The sequence below is a fragment of the Equus caballus genome, chromosome 15, assembly GCF_041296265.1.
Source record: "Equus caballus isolate H_3958 breed thoroughbred chromosome 15, TB-T2T, whole genome shotgun sequence".
In the NCBI taxonomy this organism is placed as follows: Eukaryota; Metazoa; Chordata; class Mammalia; order Perissodactyla; family Equidae; genus Equus; species Equus caballus.
The window spans coordinates 53,432,999-53,455,874 of NC_091698.1; the positions used below are offsets into that span (position 1 = coordinate 53,432,999).

General features: G+C 37.8%; 2 protein-coding genes across 21 annotated transcripts in view; one reads left to right on the forward strand and one right to left on the reverse strand.

Annotated features, from left to right (window-relative positions):
- The window catches only part of VPS54 (VPS54 subunit of GARP complex), a 107,135-nt gene extending 95,302 nt beyond the window's left edge, over window positions 1–11,833 (forward strand). For 8 of the 12 annotated variants that reach the window (XR_011426028.1, XM_023618995.2, XM_023618998.2 and 5 more), the window contains 3 exons: window positions 4,025–4,132; window positions 6,099–6,193; window positions 10,439–11,833. Coding sequence is in view for 7 of the 12 variants with exons in the window: in XM_023618995.2 (XP_023474763.1) it covers window positions 4,025–4,132; window positions 6,099–6,193; window positions 10,439–10,544 (309 nt within the window). In the remaining 5 variants the exon portion in view is untranslated. Of the gene's footprint in view, window positions 1–4,024; window positions 4,133–6,098; window positions 6,194–7,941; window positions 8,135–10,438 lie in introns of all 12 variants that reach the window. The other 4 variants (XR_011426025.1, XR_011426026.1, XR_011426027.1 and 1 more) reach the window with 2 other exon arrangements.
- Window positions 11,834–11,839: 6 nt separating this feature from the next.
- UGP2 (UDP-glucose pyrophosphorylase 2) overlaps window positions 11,840–22,876 on the reverse strand; it is a 49,756-nt gene continuing 38,719 nt past the window's right edge. For all 9 annotated transcript variants that reach the window (XM_070235376.1, XM_070235378.1, XM_001494166.6 and 6 more), the window contains exons 4-10: window positions 22,447–22,632; window positions 21,057–21,190; window positions 19,583–19,880; window positions 18,226–18,423; window positions 17,425–17,667; window positions 14,220–14,324; window positions 11,840–12,880 (exon numbers count right to left, since the gene is read on the reverse strand). In XM_070235376.1, coding sequence (XP_070091477.1) covers window positions 12,773–12,880; window positions 14,220–14,324; window positions 17,425–17,667; window positions 18,226–18,423; window positions 19,583–19,880; window positions 21,057–21,190; window positions 22,447–22,632 — 1,272 coding nt within the window. In that variant the 3' untranslated portion in view covers window positions 11,840–12,772. The remainder of the gene's footprint in view (window positions 12,881–14,219; window positions 14,325–17,424; window positions 17,668–18,225; window positions 18,424–19,582; window positions 19,881–21,056; window positions 21,191–22,446; window positions 22,633–22,876) is intronic.

Consider the following 22,876-nt stretch of genomic DNA (forward strand, 5'->3'; position numbering starts at 1 on the left):
TTTCCCTAGGGGCAGCCAGTCACCTCCTGCTTGCCTGTGCTACTGAAAGTGACTTTCTGTGGTTTCCTGCCCTGACCCTAGTGTTGCTTGTGAGCACCTCCTGGAGGCCGATAGAGAGCTTGTGAGCAAGTGCAAACTGCCTTTATGGCTAGGGTTCTCACTTATTCTAAACATGTGCTGGTCCACATTTGGCTTTTGGGAGTTTGTTAAAATGTTAGTTGTTTTCTTCTTCTTTGTTTCTATGGCGTTCACCTCTTCTTCCTATACTCTGCCGAAAGTGAGACAGTTCTTGTGTCCCATCTCTCCTCAGAGGGCCTTGTCACTCTTTGAAATTAGTTTCCTTGGTTCCCGTGACCTCTGTTCTCTGATGGGTTCAAGAAAAGTTATGATTTTATAAATTGTTCTAGTTTTTTCTTGTAGTTAAGGTAGTAGCAACATTCTCTGTAGCTTTCTAAATTTTAAACAGGAGAAGAACCCAAAAGTTTTTAAACTAATGAATCATGTGATTATGATTGCACTTTGGAAGGATTAATCAGATAGTATGTAGAATGGATTTGAGGTGATATGGTATGTCCTCTATTTGGAATACTTTCACTTAATTTTTTTCCTTTGAAGACTCAGCAGCCCAAGCGTGCTGCTCAGGAAGCCATCTCTGCTGTTGCCTAAGTGTCCTTTACCTGTGTTCCTATAACATGCAGTGTCCATTTTCTGGAATACTAACCAGCTTTTAGACAGTCACTGCCCCAAAGGGACTGTCTCTGATTCATCTTTGTACACTCCAGCTAGTATAGTATCTGAAATTTCATTCAAGCATACACATACATATGTACACACACACATATACATACATATGTACTTACGTATATGCACACGTATGTGCACATACATACATACACATCCAAGAAAATATTTATTCAGAACTTACTATGTGCCAGGCAGTTTTATTAAATGTATGTTGTACTAATATCTGGACTCCTTAAAATGCTATGACATTTTTTCAGGTGAGAAGTATTGAAGACTTCACCTAGGGCAGTGTTCTCAACTGAGACAATTTTGTCCCCCAGAGAACATTCAGAAATGTTGGGAACGTTTTTGGTTGTCACAGTTTGGGGAGTGGGGTGATGCTGGTAACTAGCGAGTAGAGGCCAAGGATGCTGCAGAACATCCTACAATACACAGGACAGCCCCTGTAACCAAGAATTATCTAGCCCAAAATGTCAGTAGTGTAGAGGTTGAGAAACTTTGATTTAGAGTGCTAAGGTGCAAAATAATTTGAAAGTACATTTGATGGGACTTCGTCACTGATTCAGTACAAGGCAACAAGGGAAAGGAGGAATAAAAACTTGAGTAGTAGATTTCAAGTCTGTGTGACCAGGAGGATTGTAATACTAGAGATGGTAATTGAAACAGGTAAGAGGAGCAAGTTTGGGAAAGCTCTTGTGAACTCAGTTATGGAGTGGAACATCTACGAAATGTGTGACTTAAACTCAGTAAAGTGGCTCAGGACTAGAGGTGTATTAGAAGTCCTAAGACTGAATGAGGTTGATAAGAGAGAAAAGAGAAGATGAGGGGGGATTAACGTTAAAGAAGCTTTGCACTTAGGAGACAGAAGAAGAGAAAGGTTAGCAGAGGAGGAACCAGGAAAGCATTGTGCTACACCAGGATAATGTTTCAAGTGTGTGTGTGTGAAATACTGCAGAGCAATGAGTAAGGGGAACTAGAAAAGTTACTAAATTTGGAAATTAGGATGTCTTTAGTGATTTTTCTAGAGAGAAATTTCAGAAGATTATTAGGGGAAAGTGGTTTGGGTAGTGGCAAGAACCAAATTTTAAGGGTTGAGAATAAAGAAATAACAGTATCAAATTTGGGTGACTAAAGAAATGTGACAGTGAAGATAAGATGGAAAGAACAGTATCTTTAGGGAAAGTAGGTGAAGGAAGGTTTTGGGGGTGTACTAATTTCTTGCGGCTGCCATAACAAATTACTAGACAGCGAGTGGCTTAAAACAACAGAAATTCATTCCCTCATAGTTCTGGAGGCTAGAAGTCCTAACTCAAGGTTTCGCCAGGCCATGCTCTCTCTGAAGGCTTTGGTGAAGAATCCTACCCTGACTCTTTCCAGCTCTGGTACCTGCTGTCAGTTGTTGGCATTCCTTGGGTTGCAGATACATCACTCTAATCTCTGTCTCTGTCTTCATCTGGGCATCTTCCCTCTGTGTATCTCTGTGTCTAAATTTCCTTCTCCTTTCTTTTATAAAGATACCAGTCAGTGGATTTAGGGCCCACTCTAATCTGTTTTGACCTCATGAGGTTCCAAGTGGACATGAATTTGGGGGGATACTATTCAACTCAGTACAGGGGGTTGTTAAGGGGATGTTACTATAATGAGATACCCTTCATACCCACTAGGATGGCTAAAATAAAAAAGACAGACAATAACAAGTGTTGGTGAGGATATGGAGAAATCTCATACACCGCTGGGTGGGATTGTGAAGTGGTACAGCCATTTTGGAAAACATTTTGGCATTTCCTCAAAAGGTTAAACATGGAGTTACTATATGACCCAGTAATTCCACTTCTAGGTATATACCCAAGAGAATCAAAAACATATGTCCACACAAAACCTTGTACATGAATGTTTATAGCATTATTATTCTTCCTAGCCAAAAAGTGGAAATAACCCAAATGTCTGTCAATTGTTGATTGGATAAACTATGGTATATTCATACAACGGAATATCATGCAGCCATAAAAAGGATGAAGTACTTTTTCCATGTTACAACATGGAGGAACCTTGAAAGCATTATGCTAAGCAGAAGAAGCCAGTTACAAAAAGCCACCTATTATATAATTCCATTTATAGAGACTAGTGGTTGCCAGGGGCAGATGGGAACAGTATTAATGATACTATTAATGGGTATGGGATTTCTTTTGGGCTGATGAAAATGTTCGGAAATTATTGGCAATAACCATTGTATGAGTTTACTAAAACCAGTTAATTGTACACTTTAAAAGGGTGAATTTTATGGTGTGTGAATTATATCTTAAAGTTGTTATTAATAAAAAAGATAAGGGGGTGTTTGATATATTTCTAGGCTGAAGAGAGACAAACCCTTGGGTGGTCACAACTTTGCTTACCTTGGTCCAGTCACATGGTGACTTCTACATGGGTCTGCTACAGCAGTGTATTGGAACTTATCATTTTAATAAACTTTATAAGATTAGTACATTTAAAATATAATTACTTAGCGCAAATTTGTCTTGTAAATAAAAACGATTTATAACTTAAGCTGTGAATTCTAAAATGTGTGCCAAAAGATGATTATCTAAATCATATCAGTATTTTTTTCTAGATGTAAGAATAGTAAAATGAATGTACCTAAGTTTAAAATTTCAGTATAAATTGTTGCTGAAAAAGTCTTCCCTAACCTTAGGGTAAATATGATTACTATACTGGCCCACCTACAAAGGAAAAAGAACATTTTAATTCTATGAGAATTATATTGATGTCAGATATGATCACGTTGACACGTTCTTAAAATCATGTTTAAAAAATTATATTTTAATGTAGAGGGCCTACCTAAATGATTCACCATTGTGTGTTGAGCTAGATTAGTAGCCAACATTTTTTGAGCACTTCTTTGTATCAAGCACTGTTTTATGTTTTTATGAGCCATCTTTTAAAATCTTTACAGCAAGCCCTTTGAGATGTAGAGAAATGAGGTAACTTGTCCAACACCACATGGCTAAGAATTGGAAGAGCTGGGTTTTGAACCCAAGCAGTCCATTTTAAGAAGGGAGCCAGCCTATGTTCTTAGAGACTAAGTTATGCTGGCTCTCTCAAAGTAGGTTAGGATATTTAATGAAAAGTTATTGAGATTTGCACGAGTAGCACAGATCACAGTTTAAGTGTAAGCTTGAGCACTATATCAGAGTTAGATGTGTAGGGGCAGAAAACACATGTCTTCGTGGGGATGTGCAATCCAGAGGACATGAACGTAATTCTCATTATTTTTCCCTGCCAGTATGAGGTGAAAGCTCCCGTTCCTTCTGCCTGTTTCAGGAATATTTGTAAGCAAATGGCAAAAATGCATGAAGCTATATTTGATCTCCTTCCAGAAGAACAAACGCAAGTGAGTAGTAATTCCTAAAACTACTTTTTTATATATAGCTTATAATATGCATGCAGAATTGGAGTGTTTTTACATATCTTTGGCACAGTTAAGCTTAGTTCATATTCCAAGATGATTTTTATTGGTTTTTTTGGTTTATTTACTTGTGGAACATGGATAAAAATTTCTGATTTCAAAGTGCCTTTGCTCTGACAGGCCAGAGCAATAGTAGCTTTGCTGTATCGTCAGCAGTTCTAAAAAGTAGTCTCTATTTGTCCATTGAGTATCAGAGATCCCAGATTCTACTTACATCCTTCATTACATTATTAGTTTGAAAATCAGAGTTGGCGTTTATCAATGAATAGTAAAATCAGTTACTCACTGTGATTATAATCCAAATTGGTTAGAGGAGGAATTAGTAATGGAGTTAATGACAATGAGATGACACATAAAGTAATTTAGTGTGCCTTATCATTAATATGTTAGATCAGCATAAGTGATGTAGTAGGCACAAAACAGGAAAAATAGCAAAATGGGTAGTCTTTGGCACCTTTTACCTATGAAGTATGCCCCTGTCACTACTGTCTTCGTCTATAAAAGAATTATCACAGCGTTCTCTTCACTCCTCAGTGACACTTCTGCCCCCCACCTCCCTCATCTCCCTCTCCTGGTACTTTAAAGGTGCCAGTATTCCTTTTTTCCCAGTCTTCTTTACCACCTTGGCTTATTCCGTCTATACCAGGTGATCCTATTCAAGCCAAGTTGTAGCATGATACATGTTACAATAAAAGCCTGGTTGTTGTATGACTAATGAACTTAACTTTCACTGGAAGTTTTGCTGTTCAGACAAGCTTGTTATTTCAGATTGTCTCTAATTGGTTGAGTGCATGGAAATGGTCTCTGGGAGCTGAGTACGCGTAGCTTTCTTAGTGTCTCTTGCCTACTCTTGCTGCTGCTGGTCTCCTTTCCCACCTCAGTGCCACCTCAGACTTCCATCGTATGCTAGCTACTACCATTTTTCTTCATGCTTCCCTGGGTTTTCATTAATCATACTTACCTCATGATTACATATCATCCAACTTCTTTGGAGCTCACTGAGGACTGAGGAGGAGCCATTGATGTGGAGTATCGACCAGGGTCTCTTTTGATACTCATTTCTTCCTAGCCAAGCCATCCTTCCTATTCCACATGTAAGATCCCCAACCTGTGACATTCTGACCTTTTGAATTTGCCATGTGAGTTCTAATTCTAGAGTAAGGCTTAGCCAGGTCAGGGAGCTGGGCATACAGGTTATTTCATCATCATAATTTAAAGGGAACTCTTGTCAAAGCTGAGCAAAAATTATAGATTTTATGTCTATATAGTCACTAGAATACCAGTAATTCCACAAAACATTCCATAGATGACTGTATATATATTTTTTCCCATAGAAAATATGTTATTCTACAAAATTGTTTCCGTAGATTAATTGTATATAACTTCAGGTCAGGTATTTCCCAAAGAAGTATTGGGCCATTGCATTAAAAATCTGTATGTGAGAGCAGTAAAATACTTTCAAGTAATTTTATCAGTTTAGAAGGATGAAGATATCTTTGCCTCTACCATTGTGACTTTTTTGTTTTTTTCTGTCAAGTTCCTAGTTAATATATTGCAGAATTCTCTATTTCTTTTTATTATTTTTACCTGTCACAGTTGATCCTGCCTATATCCCAGAGGAGTTCTTCTAAGGGGCAGAAAGTTAGAAGTAAGTCATATCATTAAAAGAAGTACTACTGAAAAGAGGAAAAAGAGCTTTTATCCAACTAGGGAGGAAAGCTATACTGAAATAGCAATTAAATACTTCAGAGGAGCATTTTTAAAGTATATGCCAAAGCAAAGGTTTTTTTAAAAATATTTTTTCAAAATAATATTGATTTGATATTGATAACTCAGACATGTTTTCTATTTCAGTAGAGCTTTAAGAAAATAAGTTTTATTTCTTTTCCAGATGTTATTTTTAAGAATTAATGCAAGTTACAAACTCCACTTGAAAAAGCAATTATCTCACTTAAATGTGATAAATGATGGAGGACCTCAAAATGGGTATGTTTTCAACATATTTTTACTACACACTCCCATATTGAATTGTTTGATTGGTTTTTATTCATTATGCTGTCTTTTTTCTACTATAATTATGCTGGGGCCCCAAAATTGTAAAATCAGCAACCTTTTGTCTTTTTTTCCTGTGTGGAGATGGTCTCTCTCGCGCGCGTGCGTGCTCTCGCGCTCTCTCTCTCTCTCTCTCTCTCTGTCTATCTACATTAAAGTGTTTTATAAATGGTCAGTTACTTAACTGACCTGTGTCCATTTTGAGGCAGTGTGGGTTAGCAGCACCTCCTTAGGTTACCCAATAGTCTTCTCCTATCCACACAGATCTTGTAGTCCTACTTTGTAGCTGTGTGACCCTGAGAAAGTCACTTAACCTCTGTGCCTTATTTATAAAATGAGAAAGATAAAATCTGCCTTAATTCCTTCACAGTTTCAAAAAATAAGTATAAGTGTGTATATACGAGCCATTCAGCAAATTGTATGTATTGTTGGTGAAACAGTGTAATATATAAAAGAAAATATAGTATTTAGAATCAGAAAACTTGGATTAAGTTGTGCCACTTAGTAGCTGTGTATCTTTGGGCAAATCACTCACCCTCTCTGAACTTTAATTTTTGATGATAAAAAGTTCTGTCACAGGATTTTTGTGAAGGACAACATAGATGAAGATATGAGGGAAAGATTATACAAAATGCAAAGCACTGATCATGTTGTTACACCTTGATATGATTTCCTCAGTGTGTTACCTGTTCCATGGATTTTTAGGAATAAAATATTTTACTCCCTGTTAAAGAAGTTTCAAGCTTAAATTTCAAACTTAGAGGAACAAATGAAAAAAATGTATTTGGGAGTTAGAAGTTGACCCTGCCGTTAAAAAAAGTACACTGAATTGATTTTACAAAAAACTATTTGGAAGGTCAGACTGCTGAATCTGTCGGCCAGGCTGAATTTAGGACCTTTATGCAAAAATCTGATTCTCTTCCTTGATTATCACCTGGTTACATTTTTTTTTTTTTAAGACTTATCTGTTATTTTCAAAAACTTCAAAGCTACAGAAAAGTTCAAATGAACACCAAATACTTCTTAGAGACTAGTCAAAAAAATCTAATATATATATATATATATATATATTTTTTTTTTTTTTTTTGAGGAAGATTAGCCCTGAGCTAACGTCTGCTGCCAATCCTCCTCTTTTTGCTGAGGAAGACTGGCCCTGAGCTAACATTCGTTCCCATCTTCCTCTGCTTTATACATGGGATGCCTGCCACAGCATGGCTTGATAAGCAGTGCGTAGGTCTGCACCTGGGATCCGAACTGGCAAACCCCAGGCTGCTGAAGCGGAGCACGTCAATTTAACCATTGTGCCACCAAGCTGGCCCCCCAAAAAAGCTAACATTTTTAAGCCCCACTCCACTCATACCCTTCTTCTTTTATTCTCATAACTAAATCTGGGTTAGTTGGTTGGTTTTTCTGAAGCGTCCAAGCTAACTCAATATCTATTTTCTTTATTAATATAACTGTTTGGGGGTCAGTACAACCTTAGGAGATCTTCACTCTCACATACTTTTAAAGATTAACTTCTGTGTGTAAGTCAATTCATGTCTTTGAGTGATCCCTTAAAAGATAGAATTTCTGAAAATTAACCTCTGGACTGTGGCCAAAGACATAACTACTTGCTTAAAAGGAATTTTTGTTCTTGAATTGACTCTAAAAATGTACCATTTCTTTCTTTTTTTTTCAAGGTAAAATTCACATAACCTAAAATTAACTGTTTTACAGTTAGCAGTTCAGTGGACTTCATGCATTCCAGCCTCTGTGCAAGCATCACCTCTGTCCACTTGCAAACATTCTTACTACCGCAGGAGGAAATCCCAGACCCACTGAGCACTTGGTCCCTGTTCCTTTCTCAGCAGCCCTGTACTTCTTCTTTTTAATGTGATTATCTTTTTCTCTATTTTATTTTTAAAATACAGAGACATATGGAGAATATTTGTATTCTTGCTACTTAGAAATGATCGTTAACATTTGTCATTTTCACTTGAAAAAATGTTTATCATGTTAAAAAAAATGGCATTTAATTTAAATGAAGTTGCAGTATCCCTTGACCCTGTCTCCAGTCCCATTCTCTTTCCCCCAACGCTTAGGCAATATTTCTAGTAAATTTGATCTATATCGTTTAAGTCCTTCTCCGTTATTATCTATATCTAAAAATAAATATAGTTTTGTAAACTTAATTAACTTATAATGGTATATTGTACGTATGCTGCTTTTTCCACTCAACATTGTTACTGATTTATTGATGCTAATATAAATTGTCCATTTTCTGACTGCTTTATTGTATTCACCCACATGAATCAATCATATTTAATGCATCCAGTTCCCCTAGTGATACATTTCTAAGGCCATTATTTTTTTCCATTACAACCATGCCACAGTTAAGATCTTTATACGTGTCTAAAATGGTGTGACTGTTTCTTTAGGGTATGTACCTACAAGTGGATCAGAGCACATGTACATTTTCACTCTACTAGGTATTGCCAGAATGTTCTACAAAGTGGCTGTACCAAGTTTACACTCCACCATTTCTCCACGTCTTACTAACATTTGCTGTTAGGTTTTTTTTTTGCCAGTCTGATGGGAGACAATGGTATCTTGTTTTGATTTGCATTTCCTAATGTTTGTCATCTTTTAATATATTTATTAGTCATTCGGGTGTTCTCATCTGTGACTTTTCCTCTTCATATTCTTTGCCCATTTTTCTCTTGGGTGTTATATTTTAAGATTTTTCCATATGCCCTCAAACTAATCCTTTATTGGTTATGTATGTTGCAAATATCTTTTCTGTCAAAATTTTTCAACTTTGATGTATAGACTTGTAACTTGTATAGATTGTAAATAGTTGTGTTTATTAAACATAACTATTGACAATATTTTTAAGTAAAGCTTTGTGTTAACTTTATGTTTAATTTTTAATGCAAGGACCTTGCCTTAGAAAGGCTTTGGTCTTTTTAGAGCCGTTGCTGTCAGTTTCGGTGTACTTACTGACCATCTTATCACAAGAATGACAATATGGGATCTTTGTATAAAGATTTTTTTCCTTTTTCTCCCCAAAGCCCCCCGGTTCATAGTTGTGTATTTTCAGTTGTGGGTTCTTCTAGTTGTGGCATGTGGGATGCCACCTCAGCATGGCTTGATGAGCAGTGCCATGTCTGTGCTCAGGATCAGAACCAGTGAAACCCTGGGCCGCTGAAGCTGAGCACGTGAACTTAACCACTCTCCCACAGGGCTGACCCCTAGAATCTTTGTATAGATTTTAAAACACCCTGAATTAGATGAGTTTCAAATGAAAAATATGGTCTTTACTAAATTCTGCCATGTGATAAAAGGTGAAACATTAAGTACCTAAGTCCAAAGGTTATTTGTAAATTAGACTATAGTACAGATATTAAGCCTGCTTACAACACCTTTGCCCCCATGTAGTTCAGCAATCCAGAACGGACGTGTTCATTAAAATATTGAAGCTGAATTTCTTCTCTTTTACAAACTTCTAAATCAAGGTCTCCTATTTGTTTCTCCTTGGGCCACATCTCTCAAAATATACATCTAATCAGACCAGTCCCTATTTTTTATGCATGGAGCTTTGATATTTTGTTTATCTGAGTGTCCTTTCTGGCAGCGTTCTTTCAGGTATAGGCATTAATGTGACGGCTCAGTACTCCAAAGTGTAATTCTGTCCTTTTTCATCAAATGGTATTATATCGATTATCAATATCAAGTTTTATATCCAGTAATACTTACACAAGTCGCAGCCTTCATTTAACTTCTTAGGATGGCACTCAGGGGAGCTTGTCTTTCTTTCCCTCGATTTCATTAGTCATATACAGGTATACTCTAGTCTAGTGACAACTGATCAAAAGAATTGTTTAACCTGTTATTTTTGTACTTTATTTCATGCTGTTTTAAGATAAATCTATTTTATTGGACAGAATTATGATACTGAGTCCAACCTTCATTGGTTTATTCCTTTTTAACACATTTATTGTTGAAATAGAGCATTAAATGGTCTAACTATATGATAGCAGGAATCTTGCTAAGAGAAATATATTGACATTTGGTCCCCAGGAAATCTGAATTTTAAATAATAGTCTAGCAGCTAGAATAGGACTCTCTGAGCACTGCTACTTTAATTATCTGAATAGAAAGTGTGAGATTAAAAATAATTCTCTCTCCATTGTTTAGGTTGGTCACAGCAGATGTAGCTTTTTACACTGGAAATCTTCAAGCCTTAAAAGGCCTTAAAGATTTGGACCTAAATATGGCTGAGATCTGGGAACAGAAGAGGTGATGACATACTGGAAAACTGGGTAGTTCATCTGACCATGGGATGTGTACATTTATGAAGAAAATATGGATGCCTGTGATTCAAGAACTGAACCTGGAACCCAAAGTGAACTGGGGTAGGGGGAAGGGGAAAAGGAAAGTATCAGTGTTGGGGAACTGGGATTCAGTGGGATCTACAAGGAATGCCATTTTTGTGCTTCCTTCAAAGTGAGGAGTAACTGATCAGGTGTCTATAACATTTTTCATTCTCTCTGGAAACAGACTCAGGTTTCTTTGGACCAAATCCAAAAGAACACATAGCTGTAACACAGCTGTAGTTGACTAGAATGCTCTGTATACTTTATATTAAAAAATGCTTTGCATTTCTTCCAGTGCAATGAAATTCATATGGTGTCCCACCTTATTTAATGATGGTACAATTTAAAATATTAAAATCTTAGTCAATCTCTGTAGAAAGTTTTCTCTATGAAAGTAAAGCTGTTTGAAAAATTATTTTTTTACAGATCTTTCTATAAAAAATAAACATCTTTTGATTGCTTGGATTTAGGAATTCAATTTTTGTTTTAGTGACCAATGTCAAGTTTCAGGCTTTGTGTGTCGCATATTTAATCTTTCTACTACCACTGTATATCAACTGGGTAAAGCCTTCCAGAATAGTCTAAATACTTGAAAGGCTGATCACAAGTAATAAAGAATAAGATATTGGCATTTATTTATGCAACTACTAATTTAAATACTTTTTAGAAGTGGTATATGAAAGGCTGTAGTATAACAGATGTATTTTTATAAAGGTATCTATGAAGAGTTTTTTTTTTTTTGCTTTTTTATTTCTAGCAGAGGTGAGAATACGTTTTCATATATTCTGCCTACTTATGAGTTCTCATTTTAACATTTAGATAACATGAAGTATGCCCCCCTTGGGTTCTTGTTTTTATGTTACTTTCAATGTGTATATGAACAAAGACCAGGGAGAAATAGAACTTTTAAAATATAGGCTGCTGTGTTGGGGCTAGAAATAAAGGTGATAAGTAAGTTATTTAAAGACTTTTATAATACCTACCTTCAAAATTAGAATCAGCAGCACTCTACAAATGAAAGTGCCTGTGCCTCACTTCACACCAGGAATCTTGCCTAACCCTGTCAGAGTGCCTAACCTTGTGGTGATTATGTACAATGAAACAGTCTTATTTTGTGCTCTTCAGTTTCTTTAAGGAAAGCCTGTTTTCTTTATCATTACAGAGGTATGTCATTGGTTCTTAAACTGTCTGTCTAAAATAAAGCTGTAAAAAATTACCAGACTTTAAAAGACAACTTTTTTAATAGTATACAGTAAACTTCAAATTAAACAAGCAGCCTACTCAAAAACAAGTATGGAAGAATTGGAAAATGTAATTGATTCTTAGAGAAAAGCCACAAACTACCAGCAGACCTGATTTAAAAGATTATTCATAAACATTTTTCAGTGACAATAAGCAAGCTTCAAGAAGTGAAGCTTCAGGGAAAGAACTTTTCATAAAGTTATACACCCACCCCACTATAGGAGAGAACAAGGACGTGAAGGAAATGCCCTACCCACGCCACCCCCTTCAGCTGGGAAAAGAAACACCACTTTGTTTCAATAACTGGAAAGTCTGTGGAAAGCATGGCAGGCATCCCAGCTTTAGAACTAAATGAAAGGTACTAAATACCTTAAATTTGATTCCTATGGAAATAATGAGGTGGTTAAGATTCTTAGATATGGAAAAACCGGACTTGTTAGGTAACTTGCCAGTGAGTACTTAAATTTTCCAAGAGCAAATCATCCAACTGATTTTAGTAACTGTTTAGCAAGAGTAAACCATTTTCCACCATTTTATAAAGTTAGTGTTGAAAAGTATGTGTACACATGTATTGCTTCACAGCTTTATTTTTGAAATCACAAGCAATTCAAAGTGACCATCATCAAGGCCTCTGTTAAAAGATTTTCCAGCAGAGCTGCCCCAGTTTTAAGATTAAACAATATTGCACTTGAAGATGAACTAACTTCCAGGATCCTCTTCAAAGAAGAAAAGTATTGCTTCCATCTGTGCTTTTCTTAGACTAAAAGCATACTGCAGAAAACTCTAAAAATTAATGCTGCAGGGTACAGTAACATAGTAAAGTACCTGCCTATTTTAGAACCCTAGAGAACGTTTCATTGGCGGAAACTATTTAGCCCCTAATTCGTAGAAAGTGTACACAGTATTTTTCATTTCAGTGGTCCAAGATACGAAGGTTCCCAGATACAATCTTGTTCTCTAATACTGCTCCAGGTGGGATGTCAATTCGGTCACCATGATTTGCGATGATGATAACTGTCCCCTAAGTGAGAGGGAAAACAAAAAGCAACAGTGTATTTGCAACTGCAGCTGAAATGCAATTGATTTTCTTACAATTATCAAGTTTATGTAGAACTCCTTTTACAATGCAGTAATTATATTTATAAACAATATTAAACATGAAAAATAACATGTTAAGGAAAAGCGTAACGTGTCCTTCTGTAACATCTTGGCAGTAGTTTTAGATTCCTTGCCTCCTTATCAGAGGTGGTACCAGGAATGGGAAGTGGACGCAGTGCCACAGCACAACTGGCCCTTTCAAAGAACTACTTGCAAGGCCACCAGCATTATCTACCTTCATAAAGAAACTGGAAGGTGCTTGGCTTATATCTACATATAGGTTTGGGGTTTGCTGTTTTCCCTTCCCCAAAGTCCCAGTACATAGCTACATATCCTAGCTGTACGTCCTTCTAAGTTCTGCTATATGGGACGCCACCTCAGCATGGCTTGCCAAGTGGTGCTAGGTCCACACCCAGGATCCAAACCAGCAAACCCTGGGCCGCCAAAGTGGAGAGTGCAAACTTAACAACTATGCTACTGGGCCAGCCCCTTAGGGTTTTTTTAAGAACAGTTTACTGATAGGTTTTTCGTGTCTTAACTGCGACTGTTTAGATGAAGCACTATCAGCAATAAAGTTCTATTTATATATATGGTTGTTTTTTCAAGACCTTCATTTAAATAGCTTCAATAGGAAGAACACATGAAATCTAGGTATGAGATTTTGAAAAAAATACTTGATTAGGAAAAAGCCGTTGTATCTTTGGTTCTGAGTTTTCATATTTATTATACCCATAATCCTTCCTATTTCTATGCTAGGCTAGAATGATACTCATCAAAGTACCCAAGTACCACAGTAATGTGAATGAATATCTTTATACTCATGACAACAGATTAGCTTAACAGAAATAGACTGTGTTCAGTATAAATGAAGTTGTTGTTTTTTTCTACTTTCAGATTCAAATAGCCATCTTTAGTGATTCTATTTTTAAAATGATTCTATTTTTAAAAGACTGTCATATTTCAACAAAATAGTACCACTTCAATTATTTATTAGTGTTTGCTTTCCATTTGAATGCTATATTCCACAAAATTCCTATATACAACAATTATGATTGTATTTTAACTATGTTGTATATCTATGGAAGACAGTATTACTACTAAACATTGTGGTAAGCAATTTCATTTTTTAAATGTATCTATATCTTATAAACATCTGGTAAAGACTACGAAGTATTCCTTTAAATAAAGATAAATTTAGGACTAGAAAATGAAACCTGTTTTGTAAAGCTATAAGAACTGTCATTTTCATTTTAACAACATACCTTTAATGAAACATTCTTGCCAAATGTCACATCTCCTGAAACTGTGAGGTGATCCAATTCAAGCATATCTGGTATACTTTCAAATCTCCTTAGGTAATCCTGAACCTGAAGGAAAAAACAGAAACATAGAAATTGTTTCAAAAATGATTTAACAGAAAAACAGGGATTAAATTAACAATATAGTTTAACAGAACTGTAAAAACATTCTGCTTATGGCCAAGCTGAGGCCCTCTATGGGGAAGAACCTATTTTATTAAGCACTCACTATATGCTACATCTTGTGCAAGAGAGACCAGGAGATATGAACACTGTCCCTACAGTCAGGCAATTTACAAAACAGCTGAGCAGATCAGACATGAAAAAAATGAAATACAAAATAAAAAGGTAACCAACTAACATGCTAAGAGCCAGATGACTAGTTCAGATGATCTGGAGTTAGTTGGAAAAAGAGATCATCGTGGTTTGAAGCAAGCTAGACATGAGCTGAGCTTTATGGAATGTGTAGGATTCAGAAGAAATGGAATATATTTCAGGAAGAGCAACAGCACAAATTATCATTATAAATAATCACTATCTTTGCTTCATTTCCTTAGTTCTACAGACACTAGAAATTGTCCTATATGGCCTTGTTTCTGATTTTGCTGGGAAAAATAGAAGCAATTGGAAAACTTCCACTGGCTTCTACTTCTACCACCACCCCCACCCCCCACTACCCCCTAGCCCATTATTCTGTCCCTCCTAGTACTGGGGTTGGACTGTTTCCACTCCAACTTAAGGCCAGCCCTTCTTATGGCCTCTTCAAGGATATTGTCCAGAGAGTCTTCTTTCTTCCTTTTCAGTATTTTTCCCTTTTCATTGCATCAATCCCCATCAATGTATAAACAGACTATAAATTCTCCCATCGTTAAAAAACAAAACAAAAAAACCTCTCAAATCTTATATCCCTTTCTATCCATGGCTCCATTTTTCTTTTTTTTCTTTAAGGCAAAAACTCTTTAAGTTGTCTACATTAATCTCTCCAATTTCTCTTCTCCTATTCTTTTTTAAATCCATTCCAGTCTCTAAATCCTCTATGCTGATAAAGCAAATGGTGAGTTCTCATTCATCTTACTTGAAGCGGCAGCAGCACTTGACACAGATTATCATGCTCTCTGTCTTGAAACATTTTCTTCATTCTGCTTTCAGGACACACACACACTCATGGTTTTCTACGCAATTCCTCATCTGGAACTTCTCAGTCACATTTGCTGCTTCCTCTCCCTCCCCTCATCCCCATCCTCTAAGCCTTGGAGTACCTCAGGGCTCAGTTCTTAGAGCACCCCTCCCTAGGTGATCCTTATCTCATGGCTTTAAATACCAGCTATAAACTGACAACTCTCAAATTTACCTCTCTCTTCTCTCTCCTCTGAGCTCCAGACTCATACAGTCAACTTCTCCATTTGAAGATGTAATAAGTACAGATTCTCCAAAATTTAACTCCCCATGCTGCTCCCCAAGGTTTCCCCTATCTCAGTAACTGGCAATTCCATGCTTCTAGTTGCACAGGCCAAAAACCTTGGAGTGCTTCTTACTCTTTTCTCTCTTACCCTCCCATCTAGTCTAAGAGTAAATTGTATAGGTACGTACACCTTTCAAAATATCTCAGAGTATCAAAATTTTTCACTATTTCCACTGTTACCACCTTGGTCTAAGCCACTGTTTCCTCTTGCCAGGATTCCTGCAGCAGCCTATTCCCTAGTCGCCCTGATTCTACCCTTGCTCACCAGATCAGTCCCTTCACCCCTCAGCTCATGACTCTCCAATGGCTTCTCATGAACCAGAAAAAAAAAAAAAAGCCACACTCCTAATATTCATTTACAAAATTCTACACAGTCTGGCGTGCTCCCTCTGACCATCTCTCTGTGCCCTCATCCCTCACTTGCTCACTTTGCTCCAGCCAATTGTACTAACGTCCATAAAACATGTCCTTCCTCAGAGCAACTAGCCATTGCCCACTCAGCCCGTTCTCAAATTGGGGCAGCTAAAGTTCTTACCTCCTGCAGGGTATGGAAGAGGCTAGGAAGAGTGGGAGGGAATTGAAGGAGGGATGAGGTTAGGTGGAAAAATGGTTGGCAATCCCACCTCAGGATTTGGGAAGGTAGTGGGTCCTTGTATCACAAAAGAGGCACAAAAGAACCGGGAAACTCCTAAAATGACTGATGCTATCCTGGAAATTCCAGCCCAGCCACAGGACCCAGAATCACCCCCCCATCGATATATAAGACAGTGCACACATCCACACCAGGTGGCACTAAACCACAACCAGAACTCGAATAGACGTAGATGGCATACCAGGACTCTACAGGCCAGCCACAGAGACTCACCCTGTCACTTCACTAACCTCACATTTTATGTGATTAAATTTTTTGGATTCCACTTATCATGTTAGGGTGGGGTTTTAATATACTTGCTATTCCCCCTGCCTGAAATGCTTTTTGCCACAGATACCTGCATGCCACACTCCCTCAATTTCTCAGTGAGGCCATCTCTGGCCATCCAATGTAAAATCACACCATCACCAACCCACCCACACACTCCCTATTCCTGCTTTATTTTTCTCCATAGCACTTTTCATCACTTGGCATACTATACATTCAATTTGTTTGCTTAGTATCATCCTTACCCCATTAGAATATTCATGAAGGCAAGGATTTTAGTCTGTTTTATTTACTGCTAAATACCTAGCACCTAGAACACTGATGAAAGCAGTAATGGTCTTAAAAGAGACATAAGATAAAATGTCCCAAAATTTAAACATTCTTTCCTACTCTATAGCAATCAGGTTTCAAAAGTGAGTTACATCTTTATTTTCTACAGTCAATTCCCTTTAAAAGACATCAAAGATGGAGGAATATAGGGGCTGGCCCCGTGGCCGAGTGGTTAAGTTCGCGCGCTCCGCTGCAGGCGGCCCAGTGTTTCGTCAGTTTGAATCCTGGGCGCGGACATGGCACTGCTCATCAAACCACGCTGAGGCAGCGTCCCACATGCCACAACTACAAGGACCCACAACGAAGAATATACAACTGTGTACTGGGGGGCTTTGGGGAGAAAAAATAAAATAAAATCTTAAAAAAAAAAAAAAAGATGGAGGAATATAGTAGGTCAGCAGCAGAGACTGTAATTAGCTTCTAATTCACATGTGTATCATATCTTTATAATTACGTACCTTTGTAAAAGAACTGCCTAATTTAACCAAGGGCACTGTAGGAAATTCTCTCTTTTCACTCATTGTCAAAGATCCTGCATTAAGGCTATAGAGGTTTGACATCACAAGCAAGAGATCTGATGTAGTTTTGACAGGCAGAAAACGGCTCCTAGGAACATTAATACCTAGAGAGTTCTCAAAACTTTTAATGGCAGCCCCCACGGCAGTTTCTAACTGAATAACATTCAGGCCTCCATCCAAAGTCTGTAAGAAAGGGAGCAAGGAGAGAGAAACACAGGTTTTAGCAACTTAGTTCCATATGGCCTAGTTAATGTTTGGGGAGTGGTTTCAGAGATCCATTGAAGGAAACAGAAATTTTGAGAACTGACATTTATCAAGCACCTACCATATGCCAGGTGTTTATATATATGTGATCTTTTTTCAGCATCATAACTCTTCAGTAATATTTCCATTTTATGATAAAAAACTACAAGTTCAGAAAACTCATGCAAGGTGCCCGTGGCCAAAAGGCCTATAAGTATTAGAGCGACGGGTAAGACTGAGGTGGGTCCTCTACTTTTGGGCCCAATGCTCTTGCCACTACCACAGTCCAGGGTCAAGTAAGGGCACCATGCATGGCGTGGCACACTAAAGGGATAGGTGTAGATTCTGAAAGACAGGACCAGGAACTGGAGAGACTGACTAGGCAAAAAGGAGTGACCGATGGAATAGATGGGCCAGAGGGAGTTGGCAGTGGGTCTGTGTGTAGCCTACTATGATCTTAGGAACCAGGGAGCCCAGTGGTCCACAACTTTGGCTTACCTTTGGATTCACAATGATTTCCATGTCAATAGCATTCTGTTCCTGCAGTCTTTTAACTGCTGCAAGAGAGATCCATAGGTTGTTTGTGTTAAATATTTTGAATTTTGATACAGACTTGAACTCATCAACGTGTGCTTTTGGCACTTGAGCGATTTCCACCAGTCTCAGTTTGCCTTCATACTGAGTAAGTGTCCCACCCTAGAAAGGCAGAAAAGAGTGAGTGGGTGCCTCCATCTCTCTCCCAATCACAACCATGCTACACTGTTTATAGTCTGTGAATGTTCCAGAAAAGACAATGATAAAATCCCCAGAAATAAAAAGCCCAGGCAGTGATTCGATCTGTGATACAAAACAACATACATAAGAAGGTAGAACCAAAGAAAATAATTCAGGTTGTCTGTTGTTTTATACTGTATACCCACCCTCTTGTCCATAATAAAAACCCTAGGAGGACATGAGAGTCGTCCTGACTTTTCGGAGGTAGGCTACAGGAACAGCCATGCCTTTTATTCCCAAACCACTGTACATCACTAAACAACTAGTCATCCCATCTCAGACCCTGCTCTGACTGGCTCTAGGATAAGGAGAGAAAAGGGAAGACAGAGGCACAATGGACAAGAAGTGACCCCTGAGTGGCCTCAGCCTAAAGATATTCTTACAGTCATGAGGCAATGGCAGTATGGGAAGAGGGGAACATTCACTCATATGTGAGGGGGACATTTGCAGGAGGCATAGAACCCAACCCAGGGACTGACTATTTCAGTATTCACACACTGCCACTGTTCTTACTGCCTGGGGGTAAGCAGTAAAACCTTGTGTACCATTTCACCAAAGGCTGTCATCGCCACTAAACATGCAAAGTTAAAAAACAAATTTTTGCTTTGCGTCAAACTGCATTTTTTTGCTACTACAGAGAGAGTACAGTGATGAAACAAAAAAATATACAGAAATACACAGTGTATAAATAGAGACAGGATATTTTCATTAAAGGAACAATGAAATAAAAACACTCAAGCTCCAAACAAGAAGAGTATTAAGTTTGAACAAACTTATTGAAAGTGTTTTCACATATGTTTCAGATTTATTCTATAAATAACTGTGTCATTGCTTTAAGTTAAAACTGCCCGTATAGATTATTCAAAAAATAAAGATGATTTTCGTACTATTGAATCTGGATTTATAGACACACTGTTCTGTCAGGTGGCACTTAGGGTACTCTACAGAATACTATCGCATTGTTATCAAGTGGATGTGTTCTGCTTCACATAGAAACTTTCCAATAAAAAAAAATTTTGAACTACATAACCTATAAAATGCAAAGATGTGAATCCCTCAACCGCTTCCTCTCAGTATTTACCTTTACATCTGCACGTGTTTTATTTGTGACTTCCATGACAAATTCACACGGTTTTCCATTGGGTGGGTTCATTAGATGATTAAGAATATAAAGATCCACTGTGGCACCCAGATTATCTATGTTAGACACAAAAATATACTCTTTGCCTTCTCCTATAAAGGTGTCAAGCAAACCAGAGTTGTAGAAACTGGCGTAAATATCACCATGACCTGGAGGGTACCAAGCTTCTGTATTTTCCCCTGAGTATGACACATCCTTTGCTACAGGCAGTAAAGATTCTTTATTAATCCTTGGGTACCTTTAAAAAAAAAAAAGTTCTTTTTCAATATCAACTCGGTAGAGTATTCCAGACCTTCAAGTAAAACAATGCACTTAAATAAAACGTTCCTCCTTTTCAGTCTATCAATAGTAAGTAATTTAATCATAGGTGAATCCATTTAAGAAAATCTCTCATTATCTGTGTTGTCCAAAAATCAGTTTCCTAGATAGTAATATTTGCTGCAAAAAAAGGTTTTCCACGATCATACAGATGGCAGGATGCCTCATATTTTAAAGATAATATGTTTTATGACTCTCCAAGAGGAGAGATATATATTGAGTAAATTTTCTCAAACTTGCTTGCTTGTGGGATTGTTCTTTGCCCTGAAAATCTATTTGGAAAAAGCTGTCCATTTTTACAAACATATATCCAGGGGTGGTGCTCTTTCTTTCCCAGAAAATCAACAGCAGGTTAGTGCTCAGGAATGTCTGCCTCCTACCACTAGTGAGAACATGTGTAGGGGCTGGCGGTGGGGGAAGAGGGAAACCGAGGCGCTAGCACTGTGCCAGACTAAAGAGAGCTAGCGCTCTATCAGAAAACAGGCAGAGCAGCTGCAACAAAAGAAAGTGTCCATGGAAAAATACATTAAAAAAAGACAACTAATAGTACAACTTTAGAAATAACCCCCTGTGCAAGTGCACATAAACCCCTGTCTGTCCTTCATGGAAGACTTATTTCCCCAGTTCCCTGGGCTTTATCACAATTAATCATAGGCATTCCTTTTTACTCTCCCTTCCCCAAAATAGAAGATTTTCTCCAGAATGTATTAAATTTCCCTAAGCCTTTTCAAGGTGTTGAAGAAATTCCTTCCCATAGGAAAGAACATTGTCAATATTGTGGAATACAGAAAGATTTCCACAGACCCACCTGGAGCCCAAATATGGCCTCAGAAGGCAAAGACCTAAGCTATCCTCAAATGTTCTGGACTTAGAACAGAAGCTCAGGCAGGTTCTCTTTCAAGATGAGAAGTTACAGAACCACAGAGTGATGACAACAATCACAGACCTATTAAACATTCAGCCTTTAAAGGCGTCATACACTTGCAAATATTAGTCTCTGGTACATGCACATATTGAGGTTACTCTGTTTAAACAAGACAAGTCCTTCTTTCTCAGGAGTAACACCTCCCTGAGTTACATTTTTTACTCCTTTTACCTGCTTTGATTAAAAGTGTAGATTTTCACACGACAATGATTGTACTTCTGTAGAATTTTTTTTGTATCTTCATCCGTGTTAAAAGAGTTCATTAGAACAAGAGGAACATCTGTATTGTAGGATTTGTTCAAATGCTAGGGAGGAAAATGACAAATTACTCACTTACTTTTGCTTAAATGTGTAAAATTAACTCTTAATGGTTAATCACAAAATGTCCAGAACATCATTTATATGTAGCCAAATATATAGATTTGAAATAATAACTACTTGGCATGAGCCAGATATTTTGCTAAGCAATTCACCACATAACTTGCTCATTAAATCACAACCCTACAAAACAGAAACTATTGTGCATTTTACAGAGAGCTAAACTGAGGCCCAGAGAGGTGGCAGGTTAGTGGCAGACCCAGGACACCCCGCAGTCCAACTCTGGAGCTATGTGCCCGACCACAGTGGCCTATGGCCTTACTGGATGGGCAAATGCTGAGTATGCATTTACTGTGCCCAGAGCACTGTGGGGATGAAAGTACAGATGTTACAGAGACATGGCTCCGTACTCTCAAGATTAATGTCAAGAATTGTGAATCACACCCCAACTGAAATCTTTTCAATCTCTAGGAAAAGCTAAGAGGCAACACAGAGAGAAAAGAAAACAAGGTCTTAGAAGTCAGAAAGTCCTACGTTCAAAGTTAGATTGTGCACTTACTAACTAGCTAGGGAACCTTGAGCACATAAATCAACCTCTCTGTGCCTTGGTTTCCTCATCTGTAAAATGCGGATGATAATAGTACTTATCTTGCAGAGTTGTGGAGAAGAACAAATGAGTCAATTCATGTAAAGAGCTGGCAATAATACTTGGATAAATGTTAGCTAGTGCTACTGCTAATGTTATTATTATGGTTACCAGTACCGTATTAGACACTAGGGATAAAGAGAAGAAAAAGATAGGGCCACTGCCCCTGAAGAGCTTATGGTCTATGATTAATGACGTTATCATAACAGAGAAGCCAAGAACAGTTCTTAGCATCCATGGCATCCAAACAGATAGGCGAAATTCTCCCCGGCCTCCCAAGAGGTTACTAAAGCCAGAGCATCCCAGCTGAGATGAAGGCTGCCGCTAGAAAGAAAGGGGGGAGGGCTGGGAAGATCAAAGCAGAATCCCAAGAGATCCAGAGATTTCGGCAACCACAAATGCCATTTAAACATCAAAAGCTTTTACATCACCCTAAGGATTTGCCCTTAGGAACACCAAACCTTTTTATATATTAATAGAGAGACTAAAGATAGCAAGCTTCTTGACTAGCTCAAATTCATATAAGGTAACATTTATAATAGCCTAAAAACTAAAAACGATTTTAGTAGCTCATGAGAAAGGCTAAATGTTACTCACTTCAATTTGCTGAACAGTCAGATCCAAAAAGGTATTCTCATTCCTCACACCAATCAGACTTTTCGGGCCTTTGCAGCCCATGCTGGTTCCCAAACCGCCATTGAGTTTCACCACCACCAGCTTGTTCAGCACAGAAGATATATTATCAGGTAAGCCCCTGGCCTTTATCTTTTCATAAGGTTGAATCTGAAATTTTTAAAAAATTACAGAAGTAATTCAAAGAGCTTTATGAGAGGTTAAACCAAATCAATCCCAGGGTTATTTCCACATTTCCTCAAAGAGATTTGCTTTCTCTGTGGAAAGTTTCAACGGCACTTCCTGTATCATCACAGGCCCTTATGGCTCAAAAGCAAGTACTTATTGGCAACTGCCCTTGCACACAGAAGTAGTTCAGTGATTCATTTACATTACAATGGAATACAAGAAGGGG